Below are 14,061 nucleotides of genomic sequence, written 5' to 3'. Positions count from 1 at the left end.
GGCAATGAAAGCCCCGAGCAAATCACAGAATCACAGAATCAATCAGGTTGGAAGAGCCCTCTGGGATCCTCGAGTCCAACCATTGCCCTGACACCACCCTGTCAACTAGACCAGGGCACTAAGTGCCATGTCCAGTCTTTTCTTAAACCCCTCCAGAGATGGTGACTCCACCACCTCCAATCAACGCCTTGTCTCCTTGCTCCTTGTAGCTGAGGGTTTTCAAGCTCGCCAAATCCTGGCCCACCCTCAACATGCTCATCAAGATCATCGGTAACTCGGTGGGTGCCCTGGGGAACCTCACACTGGTGCTGGCCATCATCGTCTTCATCTTTGCCGTGGTGGGGATGCAGCTCTTTGGGAAGAGCTACACAGAGTGCGTGTGCAAGATCTCCATTGACTGCACGCTGCCCCGCTGGCACATGCATGACTTCTTCCACTCCTTCCTCATCGTCTTCCGTATCCTCTGCGGGGAGTGGATTGAGACCATGTGGGACTGCATGGAAGTGGCTGGCCAGACCATGTGCCTCATCGTCTTCATGATGGTCATGGTCATTGGGAACCTTGTGGTGAGTCTTGGAGCTGGGGTGGAGCCTCAATGAAAGATGGGCGGTGAGGAGGGAGGGTGTCATGGGGTGGGGACACCTCTGCCCCTCGCTCACTGGCCAATGCTGTCCAGCTCAGCTCATCTACAGGGCTATGCCTGTAGACATGGTCTTGTTGGAGCTGTACAGGAGTACAGGCAAAGGGCTTGACCTCCCTCCTGTAGACCTGGTGGGCACGTCCTGTGTGCTCAGCTCTCCATAAAGCAGGGTAAGAAGCAATTTTCAAGGGACCTTCAGCTGAAACCAGATCAGGAACAGAAGGGGAAACTGAGGCATGGAAAATTCAACAATGGCCTTTGGGCAGATGTGGGAGCAACTCTGGGACAAAAGAGGGCCCATCTTCAAGCTGTCCTTTCTTCTCCATAAGGCTTTTCAGGGTTCCCCACCTCCCCGTCTCCTGCGATGAGGGATGGAGGCAGTGTTATATCCAGCTCTCCCCAGGGCTGGCCCTTTGCTCCCAGGTGCTTTTGGGAGCAGAACCCCCTGGAAGGTTTTTGCAGATCCTCAGCATCCCCAGTCCTCACCGTGGTCCAGGTGGCATCCCAGGGATGCACGACCCCTCTGCAGCACACGGCTCCTTCCCCCAGGTCCTGGTGAACCCCTGGTCACCACTACCCTCCCTGCCTGCCCGTTGCCTTCCCCGCACACCCGAGCCGCTCACTGCCGGCGCTGCAGGTCTGCAAGTTCCAGGCGAGCGTGAAATCCTTTCTAAACTTGGTAACCCTCTTGCTGGCAGCTTTGAAGCTTGTTTTCCAGGCCGCGTGGACTCTGCTCTCCCTTCTTAAGGGGCAAGGCAGGGGAGGGGAGCGTGCGGCTTGCCGAATCGCTCCTATTACTTGCCGGGGTTGTGTAAGCCCTTTGGAATTTGCTTTGAAAAACTATCTGCCCAGGGAGCTGCTGACGCCTCCTTCCCCACGACAGGGTGGCTGCTCCAGCCTCCAAAGAAGCCTCGGGGAGAAACCCAGACCACCCCATGGCTCGGGTCAGGGGTAGGGCAGCTTGGAGTGTCCCGCTTCGAGGGCAGAACTTTGGGATTTGAGTGCTGCTTGGCTTCCCTGGCTCGTGCCAGGTATTTGGGGCTTTGAACTGGCCCTTGTAGCAGCAGAGAGAGCTGTGCTGGCTGCAGGCCTCCCCCTGGGGTGTCCTGGGGTCTGTGCTGGGTGATGCTGGGCTCTGCATTGCCTCGCAGCGGGGAGCAGCCCAATGTCCCCCCGGGGCTGCCCATCACCCAGCGGTCTGCAACAGTTGTAATGCTGCCTTCCAAGGGGGAACGCGTTCGCCTGAGCTGCAGTGCTGAATCGGGCTGAAAATCCCCCCTGAGCAGCAGGAACATCTCCAGAACAGTCTGCAGAGAGTGCAGGAGCTTAGAGACTGGGAATCGCAGCTGGGGCTCCCTGGAGACCCTCCCCAAAAGGGGCTCTGGAAACCTTTCCTCCTCTGGAGCCAGTGTTTGGAGTAGGACAGCCCATCCACCCCTCCAGGAGACTTTCCTGGAGATGATATGGGGGCAACATGATTTTCAGCTGGTAGGGTCCGAGGCAGCCCGCCCAGAGGTGTAGCCTTCCCCGAGGGTGCACCCCAGCTTTCCGGGCAAGCTTTGCAGCTCCTGCTGTGCTCTAGGCTTTAAAGCTAAGTAGAGACACACAGCACACGACCACTACAGAGCCATCTCTACCCTCTTCATCCTCTTTGCCAGGCTCTCCTGGCCACGTCTCAGGTATTTCCGAGTCCTGGAGCCTGTCCCGAGCAGCCTCCCGAGCATCCCGGCTGCAGGGAGGTGTGTGTTTCTCCTTCCTTCCCCTGCAGAGGACTAAGGCAACGGTCGGTCGTCCTTTGCTGTTAATGACACTTTGAGCATTTCCTTTGGGGTTATTAAGGGAAAAGGGAGGAAGTCAGTCGGGTGACAAGGTAACAGACTCCTGTACAAAAAAAAACCCCAGAGCCAACAGCAACTATTAGCTGTAATTGGTGCTTAACGTAAGCATTAAACTGGCGGGATAGTAAGGGATTTATTTAAAGATGCGATTTAAGTCATATGGTATGAGCCATGCAAAAACAGCAGTGACCTTGAATAGCAGCTAATTCCCCTCTCAGATACGCTGCTGGCACAAAAAGGCACAAACATCAACAGCTGTGGGCTTGGCCCATCGGCCGCCCCACGCAGAGAGCGCACGGCTGGGTGCTGCCGATGCTCCCGTACCCCAGGCAGAGCCTTTCTCACTCCTCTTCTCATGAGCTGCTCTGAGTTTCTGGCATGCAGCGAGTCCACCCGTGCCAGGCGAGGCTGCAGTGGGGTCCAGTCGTGTTTTGGGTGTGGTGGAGTAGGAGAGATCTGGGGGAAGCAGGAGAGAGCCCACGCTTGGAGCTACATAGAGCATTGCGCTTGCATCCCATGAAGTGACTCGTGCTGAGATGAAATGCCCCTCTCTGTGGAGCAGAGCAGTCTCTGCTAGAAAGGGATGAGGTTATGGCTGTGGCTTAGGCTCCTATGTGGCTCCAGGGCATTGGAGACCCTCAGGAGGTCACTGGGCATCTGAGCTACCAGAGCCAGCATAGAGGAGAGGAAGAGTTGCAGCTGGGAGGACAATAAGCAGGAGGTTTCTCCCTGGGAAGAGAAGGGACGGAGCTGAGTTGCATCCCTATGGGTGGTGGGGAGAAGCACCATGGGCTTTGGGGAGTCCCATGTGGGGACCAGCCAGGCCAAGAGGTCCAAGAGAGCGAAGGGAGGGACGTTTTGACGGACCCACAGAGGAGATGGTTTGAGAGGAGCTGAAGTGATGACTGGCATCACTTGCAAATGGATCAGTAGGATCCAAGCAGTGACACTGAGGGCATCGCAGCCCAGGGAGGAGTGAGGAGGACCATGTCCATGTCCTCCAGGAGAAGGGGTTGCCATCTCTGCAAACCCTAGAGTTAGGTGATGGGAGGAGGGAACCCCATGACATGCTCAACATAAGGGTCTTCTCTATGGTCATGACTGGTCCCATGACATCCTCATGACAATGTTGATGCCAGATGTCAGAGCTGGTATTTGCTTTTGTCCCCTTCCAGGTGCTGAACCTCTTCTTAGCTTTGCTGCTGAGCTCCTTCAGTGCTGACAACCTGACGGCGTCTGACGACGACGGAGAGATGAACAATTTGCAGATCGCTATTGGCAGGATCACCAAGGGAATTGCCTTTGTAAAGGCCTCTGTCTTCACGCTGCTCTGTAGGCTGTGGAAGGGGAAGAAGGTGGCACCAGAGGAAGAGCAAGAGCACAGTAAGAGGGACAACTCTGTGCTAAACCATGCGGATGCTGGCCAGGAGCCCAAGTCAGAGTACCTGAACGGAGTCACTGGAAAAGAGCATTTTTTCATGAATGAACTGGACCACATGAATTTCATTAACAACCCCAACCTGACGGTGCAAGTCCCCATCGCCTCGGAGGAGTCTGACCTCTACGATGAGACGAGCACCCAGTCTGACACGGAAGATGTCAAGGTAAGAAAGGTGGGTGGAAGGGTTTCAACCCCAAAACTGGGATTGACCCCTTCTTGCTGTGCTGCCCAAAGGAGTACGCTGGGTTTGGTTACTTGTAGCTTTTCTACAACGTGTGGAATGGGCCAAATTTGAGTTTTTTTCAACCTGGTGTTTCCCAGTGTAAGCTGGAGGTGGGGAGGGGTCCAAGCAGGGGTTTGGCCTGGTTTTGGGTCAGGCTATAGGGTTATTGCTAACACGAGGGGGACCCACTGCGCCAGCAGGGTGGTGTGAGGGTCAAAGCGCTCAGTTTGGAGTTAAAGATGTTCCAGAGGAATTTGATGCCAGGAAATCTGCTGACAGCACTAACATTGGATCCATTGCTAATGCCTCAGAAAGCATCATGGGGAAGGGTATGAAACCAGATGGAGGAGCTTAGCACAAGCGAACGTGAAGTGTGATGCGTTTTTGGATCCAAAGCTGACGAGACAGCTGATATCGGCATTGCTCTGTCGAGGCACGGAGAGGACTGTCAGGGCTGGTGGGACACTGGTCGCCTTGGTGCCCTGGGAGGATGACAGGGAGATGCAAGACAAGAAACTCAGGAAGACCCAAGTAGACACAGAAAGGAGGTTGATAGTCTGGTGGGAAATTACTGCTCGCAATGGGGTCACACCGAGGTTCTGGGGAAACGCAGGGCAGTTGGGGATGCTGCAGTGGAGAGGAGCAACTGCATCAATCTGGGAAGGGGTTTGGTATGAATAACAGAACAGTTCTGACCCGGGGGTTTATCGTGACTATCGATGGCAGATGTGTCTGCCCAGGAGCTGAGGAACCTCTGGGGAGCTCTGTCCCAGCTAGTCCTGCTCGGGGCAGCGTGCTGGGGTGGGGGGCAGTGGTGCAGCTTGGGTGCAATCACAACCGCTGCCAAGTGCCTGGCTGTGCTTGCACGGGGGGGCCTCAAGTTGTGCCAGGGGAGGTTTAGATTGGAGATCAGGGGAAATGTCTTCCTCAAATGGGTTGTCAAGCACTGGCACAGGCTGCCCAGGGCAGTGGTGGAGTCTCCATCCCTGGGGGGATTTAAAAGTCGTGGAGATGTGGTGCTGAGGGCCATGGGTTAGCGGTGGGCTTGGCAGTGCTGGGTTAACGGTTGGACTTGATGATCTTAAAGGGCCTTTTCAACCATAATGATTCTGTGATTTTTTCCCCAAATTTTTCCCACTACAAGTCCAGTCCAGTAGCACTAATCCCCAGTACACCCAGGCCGTGCCATAGCACGCTGGGCATGCGGTTGTGCTGCGCAGAGGTGATGCTAATGCCAACCTGGCTGCTGTGGCAGGACACATCCAGCCTGGTCTGTGGGGTCCCCACCGACTTCAGTTCCCTGCCACCGCGATGTGCTTCCTGGCGCCTGGGGGAAAACCTTGGTGTGCCATTGTGGACACATCCTGGTGTGCCTCCTGCATTTTGGGGTTGTGTTCAGCTGACATCTAGTGGCACCTGCTCCAACGCCCTGCATGGAGCTTGTGTTTTGGGAGCCATCCCTGGCTGCTCGGCATATGCAGGGGGCAAACAGCATCTCTCAGCCACTAAACACCAGTTCACCCCACCATCACTGATGGTTTTGGTGCCTAAATTCAGTTGAACGTTGACCAAGGGACAAATCAAGGGGGGTGCGTTAACAACCCGGCCCCTGCCCGAACAGGCAGGGTGGGCAACAGGCTGGTGGTCACCACACGAAATGACTGTCTAGTAATTAGAAATCAGGTGCTAATTGGTGGGATCCCTGAGTTGATCCTCGAAGAAGATTTCAGCTAGCCCAGTGTGTTCACATGCCGTTGGTTAGCTCCAGGTGGAGCCAAAGCCCGGCGCACTGCCTCGTGCCGGGGACACGGGCCACCGGTGATGATTGATTGCAAACTGGGGGGTTTTCTCCGGATGGGCTGCTCAGAAAAAGCTGATAACTGCTCTCCCCCTTCCAGAGCAGCTCCTTTCTGAGGCAAAGACATTTTTCAGGGTGAAATGCTAGCAGCAGGGTGACGGCAGCAGCACGGCTGCTCTCCTCAAGCACTTTTGCTTCTTATAAAAGATTTATCTTTTGCGTCGTGAAGCAGCAAGGAGGTGACAGGAACATCAGTGTTGGTGTGCTATGGCTGTGCAAAGAGTCGGTGCTGGGGCTCAGGGCTTTTCCTGGGGGCTTTTTGCCTCAGACCCCCATCCTGCCAGGCAGGGCGATGTCTCCTGAGATGCTCTGGGCTGTGTACATCACAGGAGTAGGGGGGGTCATAGGGTGAGTCTGGGTGTGCAGCTCCTGAATGCCAATGCTTCATGCTGGCAAGGATGGGGAAAGCTCTGGATTTGGGTGGAAATACCCAGCCAGGCTGGAGGTGCTGTACCATGTGTGATGGAAATTGCCCTCCAAATCTGCTCGTCACAGGTGTGGGGGCTCAGGAGCATCCAGGGATGGGGTTTGGGGACCATGCAGTGGGACCAGCACAGTTATCCCTGTCCCCACCTCAAGAGGACCTGCCCTGGGCACCTTTCTCCCCATCTCCGGTGCGGTTGGGCTGGTTCATCCCCACCTCGTGCCTTTGCAACACTTGTCCTGGGGGCAGATGGTTTCGGTGTGTCCTTCCCTGGGGTCACAGCTTGCCTGGCTCCATGCCAAGGCCTCCTAATCCCCCTACTCCTCCTGCCAGCCCCGGTGCAGGGTGGCCACACTGCTCCCGCAGAGCCACCAGCTGACAGCTCGTGCCACCACTTCTGCTGTGTCCTGCTCCTCAAGGCAGTGCCCTGTGTGACCGCAGCACGCAGGAGCCAGGCTGCAAGGGTCCCCCAAAGCAACGTCTTCTCCTGCTGATGTGTCTGTGACCCCTGAAACTGCAGGCAATGATGGTGCCTCAAATTACCCCAGGGGGTCTTCCCTGGCTTGTTGGAGGACGTAGTAGCTACTTTGTTCACTACGGAAAGCACTTGGGGGAGGATTTTCTACTTCCTGTGCAAGCCAATGCCATCCTGCATTGGAGATGTCCATCCAAGATCGTCTGTTCCCAGGTAGGACAGGCAGGTCTGGGGATCTTCTTTCCTCAAGTGCTGCAGAAGGTCTTCTCAGAAAGCCAAAAAAAAAGGGAGGAAAAAAGATCCCAGGGGCTTGTGCCAAGGTTTTCTCTCGTTATCAGCCTCTCTGGGCCTTGCTGAGTGGTGTCTGGGAAACCAGCCAAGCTGAGCTGTGGCGCAGGGTGGAACCAGCGAGAGATATTTGGGATGCAGGTTTTGAACTTGGGTGAACCTCAGCCTAAAAGCCCTTTGGTATGAGCCAGACCAGCAGGGTTTGAGAGAATGGTGGCCACCCAGGTTTCTGCAGGTCTAATTGTACCAAAGGGTGTTTGGCAAAGCATTACTTGGATGGGAGCATGCAGAGGAGGAGGTGAGAAAATCAGCCTGAGATGATGGTGCAAGCAGATGGGAGATGGACTTGCTGTACTAGGGGGAAGGCTGGTGTCAGGGGACCTTTTTCTCCTCTGAACCTGGATGAAAAGCAAAGCTTGTGCAAGCTCATGTACCAATGATCCTCCAAGGTTTGCAGCCCTGGACAATTCAACAGCTTCACTCTGGGCTGTGTTTTCAGAGGAAAGGGACTCAGAGCAGCCTTCAAGCAACGTGGCTCCCTGGGTGGGGGCAGGAGAAGGCAGAGGACGGCTGCAGGCAGCCACAGCATGGGAGCATCCCTTCTGCAGGGCAGCCCAGCCTGAATCCTTCTCTCCCTTTGCAGATTCCCCTCTCCAGTGACAACGCATCGTCCCTGTGCAGCACCGTGGATTACAAGCCCCCGCTGCCGGTGGAGGAGGAGGTGGCAGAAGAGGCTGAGGACAGCAAAGAGCCCGAGGAGTGCTTCACTGAAGGTGAGGGACCGAGCAGGGCAGGGGACCTCGGGGAGAGGGGGAGGTGGGAATGGAGAGGCCATTGCCAACCAATTCTTACAGCATAACAACCACCAGGCTCACTTAGCTCAGCCCAAACTCCAAATCCTTCTGTACTACCAAGGAGATGGTTCCCATGGGGCTCCCCTCTTGCGTGCACACCCTCAAACCCAGCAGGATTCTGCTCCAGCCTCCACCTAGGAGGGTTTGAAAAGACAATAAAAGCACAAATAGTGTCGTGTTTGTGGAAACGCCCTGGCCAGGAGGTAACCCACAGCTCTTTGTCCCATCCCCAGCCTGCGTGAAGAGGTTTCCCTGCCTCTATGTGGACATCACCAGCGACAGAGGGAAAGTCTGGTGGAACATCCGGAAAACGTGCTTCCGCATCGTGGAACACAACTGGTTCGAGACCTTCATCGTCTTCATGATCCTCCTCAGCAGCGGGGCGCTGGTAGGTCCCACCTTTCACCCTGTCCCATTTGCTCTACAGCAGCTCCCCAGTTTGGTGGGAGCCCAGGAATGCAGGCAGGGCCCAGGCAGCAGTGCCAGAGGCTCTGGGCATCGCCTGGTTGTTTCCTGTGCGAAATAACACAGCTGTGGGCAGATGTCTGATTTAAAACCCCATTTAGCTCAGGTCTGCCCAACGTACAGCCTTGCGAGAGGTTCTAAACATCCTCCCCTTGCCCTCCAAGAGCACTGCATTGGTACAGTCACCCCTGTATGACCCTCCCCAGCATTGATCATGGGCTGTGGTCCACGGGCTCAAGGGGATGCAACTGCCTACAGCCTCCCTTCCTGCTCGTAATGTCAACCATGAAGTATCTGCACCATCTAGTTAGCTTTACGTGGATGGTTCCTCATTTCACTGCCTCCATATCTGGCTGTCGGGAGGTGCTTTATGAATAATTCATGGTTATTACTTTGCTGTTCAGCACTTCCAGCCACTGACTGGTGCACCCTCCCAGAATCTGGGTGTCCATTTAAATCAATCTCATTAGAAAGCTGCATATGAACCTGTTGGTCCTCTCTGAGTATTTGGGCTGGATATAGCTCAGCTGCACCTGTAAATACACAGTGCTAACGGGGAGACCAACTTCTCTGCAAGTTTGGAGGTAAAGAGAGAGGGAAGGAGGATAGGGGGACTGAACTGGTTTTCAGACATACTTTATGTGTCTGCATCACGCTCTGAAGGGCAGTTTGGGGATGTCTGAGGTTGTAGCTAGTGCCAGAATCGAAAGCTGTGCTAGAACAGCTGTGCAACACCTGGTCACCATGCCTGGTACCTCTGATTGCTTAAGTTTTACATGCCGTGCAGACAGAGCAGTAACCCAAACTCCTAAGAGCATTTTCAAAGCTACCAAGGCATCCAAAGGTGCAGGTTGGTGTCCTGGCTTTTGACTCGCGCTCAGTCTGATGGGACTTTGGTGCAGCTGGACACTTGCTTCAGTGAAGCTTTGCTTCAGGACAAACACAGCACTACATAGCCAACAAGAACTTACAAACAAGAGTTAGACCCCATGTTGATCAGGTGCATCAGTAAATGCCACCCGTAGTTAGGCTCTCAACTTCTCAAGCTGCCCTAGGAGAGCAGGGACAATGCAGGCGTGGATGTGTCTGCACTGAGCCGTGCAGCTGGTCTAATGGAAGAATGACTGTCACGTAGCTCCACTCCTCTTCCAGGCTTTTGAGGACATCTACATTGAACAACGCAAGGTGATACGCACCATCCTGGAGTACGCTGACAAGGTCTTCTCCTACATCTTTGTCATTGAGATGTTGCTCAAGTGGGTGGCCTACGGCTTCAAGGTGTACTTCACCAACGCGTGGTGCTGGCTGGATTTCCTCATTGTCGATGTAAGTGTTGTCTGATGAGCACCTCTAGAGCCATAGTTAGCCAAGGGATGTGGGAGTATTAGAGGATTGTAGCAGGCTGTTGGAAATGAACCCACGTTGTATTTTAAAGGACAATGGGGTGGCTGTGGAATGAGGGCTTAGACCATTTCTTAAAATAATGGCCCTCCACAGGAATGGCCACATCTTTCCCTGGTTGCAGAAACCCTTTCAAACCCTTCCTGTTTTATGCTCAAGCCAAGAACAAGCCCATGCTGTTCTACCAGACCCCAGTAGAGATGTGAAGGGACACAGGGGGTCTCCCAAATGCTCTATGACGGGTGGGAGCTGCAGGGACGTGGCTCAGTTCCTCTCCATTGTTTCCATCTGAGATGCTGCTAACACCTTGGGCTGTTCTTTCCAGGTTTCCCTTATCAGCCTGACAGCGAACTGGCTGGGATACTCCGAGCTCGGAGCCATCAAGTCCCTGCGGACACTGAGGGCTCTGAGACCACTGCGTGCCCTTTCCAGATTTGAAGGCATGAGGGTAGGTGCCTCCCCTGTGTGCTGCTGGCTCTGACACGGCCATGCAAGCAGCACCGTTCAGCAGTCACCTACATCAGGGGACCCTCCCAGTTGGTTTTTAGGGGCCTCCAGATCAGTGGGATTCATGCTAAGGTACCTTTGAGCCCACTTGGTGCTTCTGAGGAGGGTAAGGCTGGGGCACAGGGACATGAAGGTCCACATCGTTGCTAGCCTGGTTCTCTAGCCAGGTCCTCCAAGGTCTTTTCTCCCCTTGCAGGTGGTAGTGAATGCCTTGCTGGGTGCCATCCCCTCCATCATGAACGTCTTGCTGGTCTGCCTCATCTTCTGGCTGATATTCAGCATTATGGGGGTGAACCTCTTTGCGGGGAAGTTCTACCGATGCATGAACACCACCTCGGGGGAGGTCTTTGAAATCGATGTGGTGAACAACAAGAGTGACTGTATGGCCCTCCTCTACACTAACGAGGTCAGATGGGTCAACGTCAAGGTCAACTTCGACAACGTGGGCTTGGGATACCTCTCCTTGCTGCAGGTGGTATGTAACAAAAGCAGCTGCCATCCCTCCAAGACATGCACTGCCATAGCAGGGCAGCATGAACAGCATCAGGGCTGAAGTAAGATGCTGCCCTGATGCCCAGATGGGGCCTCTTGGCTGCTTCTTAGCTCCAAAATTGGTATTTAACACAAAAAAAAACCCCTTGCAAAGCCAAGGAGAAAAGGGACAGGGTAGAACATGGGAGGGGAAGATAAGTGTCACCAGGGATTTGCTGTGGATGAGCATAGGTGGCACCAAGCCTGGAGCTGCAAGAAGTCCTCTGCACAGCACGGATGCAGGAGTGAGGAGAGGAGGCACTCTCTTTTCCCCCCACCCCTTTGAACAGTTCAGTCTGCTGTAGTTGTAGACTGCAAGAGTTTTGCATGGGGAAGATGACGCTTGGAAAAAGAGTGTGCGTGTCCGCTGCAGGGCAGTGGGCGAATGCAGCCGGGCTTCCACCGAACCCACCGCAGCTGAGCGCGCCAAGCAGAAGGGGAACTGCTCACCATGATTTTAATAAAAAAATATAGGTGTGGGCTCCGTTTTGGGTGGGCTGGGGTTAACCCATCAGATCCAGGGGAACCGATGTTTGCAGAATCACAGCGTAACTCAAGTTGATTAACCAGCTTTAAATTGAGCTTCCTCTTCAGGTTTGTTGTTCCATCAGATTCAGGAAACAAGATGTTCAGGCTGTTTTGTTTAACAAATCAGCAGCGAAAGCCTGAAAAAGATGCAGTGTAGCCCCCCCACCCCACCAGGATGGGGATCCAGCAGATAGCAGAGGCAGTGATATAGAAGTCAGGGCTATGGAGGTGGCAGAGTTTGGGAGCAGTAGGGAGGCAGCCAGCCCCCACCCAGCTCTGCCGTTGGGAAAATGCACTTTGGTTTCGGGAGAAAACGAGTCAATTGCTGCTTTTCCCAGACTGGTTTGCTGTGGTGTTTTGGGAAGTCACTGGTAACCTCAGCCCCAGAACGGTCCATGCACGTTCACGTGTGTGTGCGCGCGCAAATCGCAGTGTTTCTGCATTGGGGCATTTTTCTTGTGGATTCAACTCATGGTCCCTCTCCTGCCATTCCCATGGAGAACCTGTAACTCTGGGCTGAGCTCAGAGCTAAACCCCCAAACTAAACACTCACCCATCGCCCTCCCCTCCCTCCCTAGCCCCAAATACCTCCCAGCGAATCTGTTCTTCTCTGCTGTCCCCGCAGGCGACCTTCAAAGGCTGGATGGATATCATGTACGCCGCCGTGGACTCACGCGAGGTGAGGGGACAAGCAGGGGTGTCTCACAACCAGCACCAAGCATCGCTCGTCCCACCAGGTCGGTTCCCCCTGGCACACTGGGAGCAGAGTCCTGGGGCCAAGGTGCAGCTCAGGCTGGCTGGGGATGGACCCCTTGGCCGCAGCATCCCCTCTGTCTCTGCCCATTGATGCCAGGGGGCTGCCTGCATCCCACCCACGGCTTCAGCTAGGACGTGGGCTAAAGAGTGGAGAAACCCCCAAAATATCCCCCCAGCTGAGGTGCACAGCCTCAAAAAGGGCAGCCAGTTGTGTCCCTGTGCCACCCATGTCATTGTCATCTGCATCCCACAGAATCACAGAATCAATTAGGTTGGAAGAGCCCTCTGGGATCATCGAGTCCAACCATTGCCCTGACACCACCCTGTCAACTAGACCATGGCACTAAGTGCCATGTCCAGTCTTTTCTTAAACCCCTCCAGACATGGTGACTCCACCACCTCCCTGGGCAGCCCCTTCCAATGGCTAATGACCCTTGCTGAGAAGAAATGCTTCCTAATGTCCAACCTGAACCTCCCCTGGCGAAGCTTGAGGCTGTGTCCTCTTGTCCTATCGCTGGTTGCCTGGGAGAAGAGGCCAACTCCCACTCCGCTACACCCTCCCTTCAGGTAGTTGTAGACTGCACTAAGGTCACCTCTGAGCCTCCTCTTCTCACCTCTGAGCCTCCTCTTCTCACCTCTGAGCCTTCTCTTCTCATCCCAGTTGCAGCCTGGCCACCACACGGGGCTCTCACCCCACCTGGGCTACAGCTGAGGCTGAGCCTATTCCTGTCGGCTTTAGCTTTGTGGTCCGAAAACCCAGCTCTGCCTCCACAACTCCAACCCAGAGGGCTCATCCTTCACCCTGCTGTGAGATGATGCCCTCCATGTGCCCCTCCAGCTGGGAGAGCTTATCCCATCCTGGAGAAAGCGCCTGGCTTGCCTTGAGCAATAAATGGGTTATTAAAACAGAGCAGCCAGCATTTAACCTTTGGGTTAAATGGCTTATTTAAAAAAAACACACCAGTGTTTTGAAGAGTTTCAAACAGAAGCTCTTTCTGCTGTGATCCATCCCAAAAAGTCTCCCCCCCCCAGCCCATGTGTGCACTCTGCTATGAGCTGACGCAGCAGGAGGGACTTCCTACCTTTCTCTAACCAAGCCAACTTGCCCGTACCCCGCGGAGGGGGGTCAGCCCCCCACACCCACGGGCCTGAACGTATTGTTTTCGTTGCCTTTTTTTAGATCAGAAACAGCCACTCTGTCCACCCCAGCTGCAGCTGCCAGTGCTCAGCAGAGGAGCCACTTCCAGCTCCCTCTGAAAATGGCTTGAGTTCCTGCCTCCCCCAGCACTTGGGGCAAAGCTATTTTGGGAGAAAATCCACTCTCTTCTGCCAAGAGCTTTCCTTGAAATAAGGGAAGCCAGTTGTGACACCTTGGGATGTCTCCAGTCAAATATAGAGCAGAATTAAGTGATGCCCCTTGAGATGAGGAGTGTTTTGCGAGGCTGCCAGGCTGTGCCACCCCCGTGTGCTGGTGTGGCACAAATTAAACCAATTTTCCTTTCCCCTCTTGGCTGTTTCAGCCTTTGGGAAGCTGACTGTTGGGGAGAAACTCAAGTTTGCTCATTGATATCGCTGCACCTGGGCATCCTTTCCTCTTCCCCAGCCCATACCGTGGGATCCGGGGTCAGCACATCCTTGTCCCCCAGCCAATGTCAAGTGGATGTCCCTTCCCGTGGCTGCTCCCGCAGGGACCACTCAACCCGCACAACATCCACCAAAAGTTTTGGAGCCACCACCCCATGACTCTGTCAGGATACAGTGACCTCTTCTCTGGGATCTTGGGGCCATGCTTTCTGGAGAGGGCTAGTCTCACGTTTCCCGTCTCTCCTGGT

At 54.6% G+C, this 14,061-nt stretch overlaps 1 protein-coding gene across 5 annotated transcripts in view; it reads left to right on the top strand.

Annotated features, from left to right (window-relative positions):
• The window catches only part of SCN4A (sodium voltage-gated channel alpha subunit 4), a 49,872-nt gene that overhangs the window by 29,919 nt on the left and 5,892 nt on the right, over positions 1 to 14,061 (top strand). For all 5 annotated transcript variants that reach the window (XM_068418730.1, XM_068418731.1, XM_068418728.1 and 2 more), the window contains exons 15-22: positions 210 to 566; positions 3,654 to 4,082; positions 7,831 to 7,960; positions 8,275 to 8,429; positions 9,659 to 9,832; positions 10,233 to 10,355; positions 10,611 to 10,889; positions 12,099 to 12,152. In XM_068418730.1, coding sequence (XP_068274831.1) covers positions 210 to 566; positions 3,654 to 4,082; positions 7,831 to 7,960; positions 8,275 to 8,429; positions 9,659 to 9,832; positions 10,233 to 10,355; positions 10,611 to 10,889; positions 12,099 to 12,152 — 1,701 coding nt within the window. The remainder of the gene's footprint in view (positions 1 to 209; positions 567 to 3,653; positions 4,083 to 7,830; positions 7,961 to 8,274; positions 8,430 to 9,658; positions 9,833 to 10,232; positions 10,356 to 10,610; positions 10,890 to 12,098; positions 12,153 to 14,061) is intronic.

The sequence above is a fragment of the Nyctibius grandis genome, chromosome 26, assembly GCF_013368605.1.
Source record: "Nyctibius grandis isolate bNycGra1 chromosome 26, bNycGra1.pri, whole genome shotgun sequence".
NCBI classification, from domain to species: Eukaryota; Metazoa; Chordata; class Aves; order Nyctibiiformes; family Nyctibiidae; genus Nyctibius; species Nyctibius grandis.
Note: the sequence above shows the minus strand (reverse complement) of the source record. Positions and strands in the feature narration are given on the sequence as shown.